The sequence below is a fragment of the Cololabis saira genome, chromosome 20 (genome assembly GCF_033807715.1).
Source record: "Cololabis saira isolate AMF1-May2022 chromosome 20, fColSai1.1, whole genome shotgun sequence".
NCBI classification, from domain to species: domain Eukaryota; kingdom Metazoa; phylum Chordata; class Actinopteri; order Beloniformes; family Belonidae; genus Cololabis; species Cololabis saira.
The window spans coordinates 15,629,074-15,638,259 of NC_084606.1; the positions used below are offsets into that span (position 1 = coordinate 15,629,074).

The following is a 9,186-nucleotide window of genomic DNA, read 5'->3' on the forward strand; positions in this document are numbered from 1 at the left end:
TGTTTCGCCTGGCCTCATGCCAGCTGGATCCTGTGCATCATGGCGCATTGAGAGTGCTGGTCACACCGGGATGGGCCAGGTTGCTGCATCACTGGCGAGTCCCATCTTTTCTGACCCACGGGGGGCCCATGGGGTCCGTCCTGTCCAGGAAGGTGGGCACTACGGACGCCAGCCTGACATGTTGGGGTGGAATTTACGAGGGCTGATCTGTGAGGGGCCACTGGAGTGTGGACCTGCAGCGGTCACACATACATTTTCATTCCGTCTCTCATGCGACGCACGTAGCCCTGAACACGGGTGCGGACCTGTTGTCCAGGGGTGTGCCATTATACGGGGAGTGGACTCTGCATCCGGAGATTGTGGAACAGATATGGGCCCATTTCGATCCAGCCACGGTGGATTTGTTTGCATCGAGAAAAAACGTGCAGTGTGTGTTGTTTTACTCTCTGCCCAGCATAGACGCTCCCCTCTGGGTAGACGCACTAGCGCATGCCTGGCCGCACGAGCGTCTGTACACTTTCCCTCCACAGGCCTTGACACCCCCGACTCTGTCCAGAATGAGGCAGCACAGCCACGCACTGATTAAACTTAAACTTAAACTTTATTTATTTATATAGCACTTTTCATGCAGCTGGAGTGCAACACAAAGTGCTCTACATTAATACATAAAAAGAAACAATCTCCCTTGACCCCCCCCACTCCCCGTACCCTCATTCATACAACAAACACACACATACACACAGCATACTATACAGATGCAGACACACCCAGCACCCCCCGCCCTTGTGATAAAAATGGAGTATGGATGAGCACTGATAGACCAGGTGAGGAAACACCGTCCTATGGGAACCATCCCGAGAGCCGTCCAAGCCAACTATCCAGGCCAGGACAGCAGGACCCCCAACTATCCAGGCCAGCCCCCCCCCCCCAGACCAAGCTCTCGGTGTGGAGGCCCCCATGAGGAGAACACTGGAGCTGAGAACTAAGAAACAATAAACAAGATATGAACAGAACTAAAAGTGTGTGTAAAATGTGTAAAACATACTAAAAACAGCATAAATGAATGTTAATATAAAAGATAACTTATGGGCACTAAGGCAGTAGAAGCAACATTAAAAAATAAATAAGTAAATAAGTAAGAAAATAAATAAGTAATTAATGAAAGCTTTAAGAGGAACTTAAGAGGAATAAAATGACATAAAGGAAAACATGAGTAAGTAGTGCTAAACAAGTAAAAGGAGACTCAGTTAAAAGCTAATTTAAAAAGGTGAGTCTTGAGCCGGCCTTTAAAAGCATGGACAGACTGCGGCCCTGAGGCTCCAGCAGGCCGTTCCACAGGCCTGGGCCATAAAAGTGAAATGAAGCTTCACCAAAGGTTTTCGTTCTCGTTAATTACATTACAGTCTTACAATGTGGAACATATTTTTCAAATAATTTTGTTTTCAAATAAATGTTTTCTAGAGTTGATGCATGCAAAACTCTGGCACCAAGGCAAAATCACAATTAGAAATAAAATAGCCTCCTGTCGTACTCTGACCATAAACTCCTACTTGAAGGTGAAGTGGTGTATTTTGCTATCACATCAAAGCAGCTCACAAGGGGACTAATTTAAGTGAATATAAAAAAAAAGATCATGCAGGTAAGGACTTGTGTACTTGAGCATTTTTTGTTCTCTTTTACTTCAACTGCATCTACTAACTGTTAAGATTATAGCACACACTTGTGTATTATTGTCCATTCATAAATCATATAATGATATAATGATGATAATATTATCAGTAAGAGGTTTGAACCATTAGGTGAACTATTGTGCTTCATTGATTTAAACATTTCTGCTGGCGGTGGGTTTCCGACCGCCCTCCTCTTCTCCCCTCTATGGGGTTGCTGGTGGCCTGGGTTCCGGGTTCTTCCTTGTCGGTCTCGCGGGTGGCGGGGTTGTGCCCCCCCTCCCCCACTGTTGATATACTTCAGGTGGAGCTTTGATAGGATTATTACACACACACACACACACACACACACACACACACACACACACACACACACACACACACACACACACACACACACACACACACACACATACACACATATATATAGACATATACACCGGCTCGTTCACCTGCATGCTTGCTCTGTAGTTTTGGGGGTTAGTTAGTCGTGGTAGCTTAGCTTAGTTGTGATTGAGTTTCGGGACCTGGGACGGTTGCTACTCGTGTTTCTGCCGGTTTCGTGTCTGTTCTGGGTTTTTTTCTTGGTTTTCTTTTTTTTCTCATTACTGTAATATGTGTGCAGAAAAATTGAGGACATCTTTCAGTGATTTTGAGTATTTATTTAAGAGAGAGCAGGTTATTGTTGTCACCAAAAATCCAAAACAGCAATCCCAAAATGGATGATTTTATACAAGCATAACCATCACCAGATCAATAACAAAGAAAACAGCAATTATGTGGTTTAATAGGACACCTGTAAAACAAAACTACACAGAACATGCAACCTCAACATCTGTAGAAATTAATATCCTTCATCAGCTGTCATCTAGATATCAAAAAAGAAACCCAAAGAAAACACAGAAAATGTGACTTCAACCTCTCTAAAAAAATATTATAGCCATCATCTATTATTTAATAAACTTGATCTCTTTCTACTTTAAGTTACAATTATTATACATGTCTAAAATCATTTCAGCAACACACACAAAGAAATCCTAAGCTCAGAACTAATAAATGAATGTCAGCAGTGTTCACAGTGGGTTTACCACTCAGAACAGAGGAAGTTAAACTCCTGCATGTCATTTATTTTGAACCACTTGTGTTTTCCAGCTCTCTCCATGGCTCCAGACATGTCACAGCGGTCCCCCTTCTCACCCGAGTCCACGTTGTGGTACGTGACCACCTCACCACCGACCCAGAACCAGAAATCCAGAGTGCAGGTGTAGCGCAGCCCCGTCCAGACAAATTCAGTGGTGGCGTTCTTGACTCTCTCTTGGACCCATCTCTGGTCATTGAGGTCGGTGATGGAGACCAGGTCACGGTGGTTTTCTCTACAGTAGTACAAGGCATCCTCCCAGGTCAGATTTTCTTGGACCAAGATCACCTTATCTGTTGGGAAAGAGATGGACAAGAACCAACAATCACATCAGCTCTGCTCAAGTCACGACTGACAACTCGTGGTGCTAAAATGGTTCTGAAAATTGGAAAAATCTGTTCACTTGTATCTTTAGTAATAATAAATATCTGGTAAATAGGGAGTGAGGGGAAAAGAAAAGCTTGGAATATAAAAGCAGAATTGGACAAATCAAAATATGTTAAAAAGTCATAATTTTTGATTAGCATAATATTCATAAAGTAAAGGCCCCTCCAGACATGTAGACGTGTCCTCTTTCCAGCATTCGTCAGGGGTGAACTTGTGTGGTTTAAACGACACGATTACCTGTTTTTCATGGTTAATGCTTCTTCAGTTTTATTCTGCTTCCAGACACATAAAGTAGATAATAAAAATCTCACCATCGTAACAGAAAAAGCGTTTGTCTTTACTGCAACCGTCAGTTTCCCACTCCCCGTCCTCCTTCATCACGGCACATCTGTCCTCTTTCGTCGTAATGCCGGCCAGATTATTCCAGTGTCTGAAAGAGAAACTGCTCCCATCCGACCAGCTCCAGGTGTCTCTGAACAGACCAATGAACACATCATACCAGTCATTGCTGTTATTCTCGGCTAGACTATGTAGTTCGGTATCATTTAACTGTTCCGGTCCACTGGCCAGGTCTGTGTGGTTCTCTCTGCAGTGTCTCTGAGCCTCTGACCAGTTCATTCGTTGTTGAGGGAAATGGAATCTCTGTGTTTTTCGTTCTGTGGAGTCAAAGACAATCTTTCAACACAGTTTACTCAACAGAAATGTTTCAATATTGACACTGTCATCAGCAACACTTGTCAAAGAAATGTTTTTACTTTTCTTTTCCAACAGTATCAGTTTAATTTTGATATGATCACCAAATTTCAAATTTGCAGATGCAATAATCATTTCTCCTTTAAAGAAGATTTTTTACTGGGAATCATTTTAAGAATTATTTTTTGTTAATTTCATTTATATAATGATATACAGGTGATTTAAGTTATGTGAATTAAAAACGCAGTAATCAGGATTCTGTTCTCACTATCGTAGCAGACGAAATACGTCTTCTCACTACAGAGCAAATCTAACCACATCAGGTTATTCCTTATCCCCCCACAATTCTCGTTCCCTCCTGCGTTGTTTGGTTAATAAAGGCTGGGGACTATTGTTAGCACCAGCAAGTAAAAGCTTATTTTTTAAAAAAAAGAAGAAACAGTTATAATGATTCTGTTCTTACCATCATAGCAGATAAAACTCCTGTTCTCATCACAGGATATATCTAACCACTTCAGGTTTTTCTTTAACCCTCCACAATTTTGACCATTAGGTTCACCTTCGTCCCATTTTTTCTCACTTTCATTGAACTCCAGACCAGGCAGAGACCAGCGCCAGGTGCCGTTAGTATTATTTAGGCTGTGCAGACCAATCCAGGCAGATTCTTGTTGGTTCTTTGCTGATTTCTTGAGTCTCTTCATGTCTGTCATGTTGGAGATGGTGGCCAGATCAGTGTACTTGTGTCTGCAGTATTCCTGAGCTTCAGTCCAGTTCTTTTTTTCTTTAATATAGTGATACTCATAAAGCTGACCTGTGATGAACCAACTCTGATCTGTCAAAACACCATAGTAGCAGGATCAGCTGTGCATAGTCCTTCTTCTGTACTACAAGTAAACAGGTGTTCTTATTTTATTTTTTGTCTGATTAAAACAACAACAAAGAAAAGGTGCATTTCTTAAGAGTTTAGATGAAGTATTAAAGACAGAGATCCACTTACCCACCACCAGGAGCAGGAGCAGGCTCCACTGCAGCTTTGCTCCGTCAGACATCGTTGGTATTTTACCTCAACAGTTTATTTCTGCTGGATGAACATTTGAACACTTCATGTCAATGTAAAGGTTTATAACCTGTACCATTCGTATACTAGAAAGTATTTTTGTGGAACGATAAAATCTAATCAACCCATCAGGACATTTAAACCTGTATCACCAAGGGTCATTATGAGTTAATTTAAGGCAATAAACGTGCAGACCAAATGGTAAACAATCAGCATTTAATTAATTTCTTAGTGGAGCTGCTGGAAAATGTTATATGTTATTTTTATAAATAATTAATTTTATTGCCAGATTTTGTGTTTTTACAATCACATCTGGGATAATTTGTTTTTTATTTATTTATTCATCGTTTGCCATTTATTAGAAGGTTGCAGATAGACCACTCCACAGTTCTGTAACTGTAAATGAAAACTGTTAAATGAAGCAAAATAAGAACAGAAGTGACATGTGTGAAATAATATGCCGATGATAACAACTAAGGACAGACGTTGAATTAAAGCTTACATTTGCGTGGGTCGTCCCGTCCAGCTCGAGTGGGATGTCTGTGTCCGATGCTCTGCTCAAAGCTGTCCTCACTGAGATGTTACTTTCTAACAAACAACAAACTTTTACTGGAACCTCACAGTCTGATTTGAATGTTCAAACAGGTTGATTATCTCTCCGAAAATTAATAATTAACAAGATGTGTTGAAAACACATTTCCATTGTTGGAATGGCTTTTCGGGAAAACAACGCACAAGACCTGGCTCACTGGCCTGCAGCATAAAATGGTGACCGACGTGAGCATTCTGCAAACATATGTTTTCATAAAAAGTATATCCGTCTTCAGAATCTACAGCACAGGTCGAAGGAGAGTGGTCAAACTGTCTCAAGATGATACAAAGGAGACAGCAACTCAAATAGCCGCCTGTTCTCTGACCTCTCAGGGTGAAAAACCTTGAAGCGTATGTGCTTCAGCAGCAGGAGATCGTACTGCAGACACTCCTGTCAGCTAAGATCAGCAGCATGAATCAGCTGTTAGCACAGCCTCGCCAAAATTCAGTGATAGGAGTTTGGAAAAAGCGTTGCCTTGTCTGATGAGTCTCAACTTCTGCAGCAAAATTTAGATGACGGGGTCAGAATTTTGCATAAATAATGAATCCATCCTTCCTTGAATGAACAGTTCAGACTGCTGGTGGTGGTATTATGGTGTCGGGGATATTTTCTTAGCTTACTTTAGGCACTTTGGTACGTAGTAAATGTTCATCAAATGTCACGGCTTTGGGAGGATAGTTGTGACCACATCTGTCCCTTTATGTTGGCAGCACTTCAGTACAATCTTTGCCATAAGAGGGGAAAAGGATGTTCAAGCCGCTGCCGGCATTGTGTACCTAATAAAATAGCTGGTGAGTGTTTAGGATAAAAAATACCAAAAAATCTGTAGCATAGGTGTCAAACTCCAGTCCTCAGGAGCCACTGTCTCCTTGTCTCAATACACCTGATTCAAATTAATACCAACGATGTCTGACGGAGCAAAGCTGCAGTGGAGCCTGCTCCTGCTCCTGTTGGTGGGCAAGTGGATCTCTGTCTTTTTCAAGTTTATCTAAACTCTTAAAAAATGCGCCTTTTCTTTGTTGTTGTGTTAATCAGACAAAAAGTAAAATAAAAACAGATGTATAATTGTAGTACAGAAGAAGAAGGACTGTGTGCACAGCTGAACCTGGTTGCTATGGCATTTTTAACGGTCAGAGTTTGTTCATCACGTCACCTCTATGAGTATCTCTATATTGAACATTGCATGTGAAAAACAAAATCATGCAATGTCTGTAACAGAGAATGCAGTCTTCAGGAACTGCTGAAGAAGAAATCGGCATCTTTGTCTTTGAGGTTTGTTTGTTTTAAAGCCTCTCACAAACTCTTGACATCTAGTTTCTCTCAAGCGGTGGCATGCAGATGTTCACACGAGGCACGGAGACGGAGGAGAAGGGGGTTGTCTGGATTGTTTGCTCGACTCTGTGATTGACAGTGACAGTGGGAGCAGTGGGAACTTGTAAACTGCATTACGAGCTGGAGGTGGTGCCAGAGGAGCAAATTAGTTTCCCAAATGACCTGGCTTATGTAATATTGTCTGAAAATAGGTGTAATTTCAGAAATTGACTAAAATAAACTTACCAAATGCAACTTCAATGACAAAGTCCCTATCTGGTTGTGTTGAAGCAGGGGAACATAACAACTAAAAGCCATGCCGGTCCTCAAGGGCTGCTGTCCTGGGGCCTCATCTATAAAGCTTGCTTGCGCAGAAAAAGCGCCTGAAAGTTGCGGAAGCCACCTTCTACGCAAAGCCTCGGATCTAAAAAGAAAAAACTAACCGAAAAATCTGCTTATCTTTACGGCAACCAGGACCCTCCCATAAGAATTTACTTAAGACACGGGGAACTGGCGACGCAGGCTGTGAGGTGGTGAAATGAAGCCAGATTCATGTCATACTCTTAATAATGTCATCACATATCACAACATATATCAGACTTATATAAAATAGTGCTGATAACGGAGCAGGCGGCGGGGGGGGCGGGATGACTGCCGCTCCGAGCCCACTACTCCACGCCGAAGAGGAAAAAAGAAAGTGTTCTGATTAAAATAAGGAAAGTTGGACTATAACAATTGCGTTCATGAGGATAAAGTTTAAAAAAAAATAAAAATTAAAGAAATAGTCTTTTCTCCCCGTGTGTGTCTGCCTGTCATGCACGGGTACGTGCGCTCATGTTGTTTATAAGCCGGAATTATGGTTCTGCGTCACACCAACGCAGAGCCTACGCCGTAGGGTCCGGCGTAGGTGCGCGTCGCCGCGTACCCTACGCCGTAGGCTCTGCGTTGGTGTAACGCGGAACCATAAATCAGCCTAGAGCAGCTCTGAGGGGAGACGGGAGGGAGGAGGGGGAGCGGGGGCTGCCGGGCCGCTGTCCCGAGTGTCTTGATGATTTGCTGAGCCTACCGTTAGTTTTTAAACTGTAAAAAGTGGGGGGGACAAATACATCATTTTGAAAAGTGGGGGGGACATGTCCCCCCTGCCCCCAGTGGAAATTGCGTCGTGCGATCGTGGCACTAACGGGCAGCAACGACGTGCTGCCACTCACTCGCTTTATTTTATACTATTCATATACTTTTCCTACTTTTACTGTGACCACCAAATAATCTCGTTTCACTGTCCTCTCTCCACATCATCCACAATAGTCAGGGCCAAATTGAAAAAGCCCCTTAGAAAACAACAGGGTAGGCATTTTTGAGGAAAAGCACTTTCTCTATTGTTTCTGTATGACTTTTTTGTGCTGAATCCATTTCTGCCGTATGCTAAGCTGTCAAAGTTATCGTTTAGTCATAATTATTTATTAATTAGCACAACTATGGATTTTTCGTCTAAAGTTAGAAATGGTGATCAGTTTCCTATTTTTCAATAGTAGATATATGATTGTTTGGTATCAATGTAAGCAGGTGCCTGGATGATGGGCATGTAACCAATGTTTGTTATTTCAGGTGAGATTTCACTGAGACTTTGATTGAAGCTTGTCCAACCTTCCTTCACATCTCCTTTATCTTGACGCTTGAACAGGAATGCCCCGTCTTTGGCAGTCGCCTCTGCAGCTGATGCATTCTTGTTTGATGTTTGGAACCACTCTTTTTTGTGTTTTCTGTTGACTTCGGATAGGCTTTTCCTTCTACTCTGGCTGGAAAGAGTGTCTCCATCACTTTTGGGACCTCATGGCTTTCAACTTTGGATGGTCTTAAATCTTTCATCATCATGTCTCCTTCTGGGCCACGTTGCCACCCTGCCATTTGTGTAGCATGGAAGGTGTTTTTGCCATCGAGTGTTGAATCATTTATATCAATGTTGTCACAGGTGAAATGTGTAAATCTACCATGGACAAAGTTCGGTGGAGTCACAGCTCCAGTTTCTGGATCCATGGCGAGGAGCGTTCTTTCTGCCATAGCAGTGTCAAGTTGCAGCAGGCTGTGGTAACCCGCTTTGTCGAAGAGTTTTACCAACTCCTTTGATCGCGTTGCTTGGTGCAATGTACTGGCTAAACCCACATGCTTTGGTCTATATGAAAGTGAGTATTGCTGTACTTGTTTTTTTATGTCTCTGGTATTCCTAGGTGTCACAGAGTTAATACAAATAAAAATAACATAGATGAAAATGGTGAAAAATTAACATTCTCTGGGGTTTCTGGAGCCTATTGACCTCCAAGTATGTCAGAAAAGTTCAACTTTA

At 42.2% G+C, this 9,186-nt stretch overlaps 1 protein-coding gene across 2 annotated transcripts; it reads right to left on the minus strand.

The window, feature by feature from the left end:
* Window positions 1-2,325: 2,325 nt before the first annotated feature.
* LOC133420313 (C-type mannose receptor 2-like) lies at window positions 2,326-5,638 on the minus strand. Of its 2 annotated transcripts, none has more exons than XM_061709982.1 (5): window positions 5,445-5,638; window positions 4,883-4,963; window positions 4,349-4,717; window positions 3,504-3,848; window positions 2,326-3,098 (listed from the first exon to the last, which is right to left on the minus strand). In XM_061709982.1, exons 2-5 carry the CDS (start codon window positions 4,932-4,934, stop codon window positions 2,752-2,754), a joined length of 1,113 nt encoding a protein of 370 aa, XP_061565966.1. In that variant the 5' UTR covers window positions 4,935-4,963; window positions 5,445-5,638; the 3' UTR covers window positions 2,326-2,751. The 2 variants fall into 2 exon arrangements, with proteins under 2 accessions (XP_061565966.1, XP_061565965.1); XM_061709981.1 differs by having other exon boundaries at window positions 4,883-4,966; window positions 5,445-5,637.
* Between the last annotated feature and the right edge of the window lie 3,548 nt (window positions 5,639-9,186).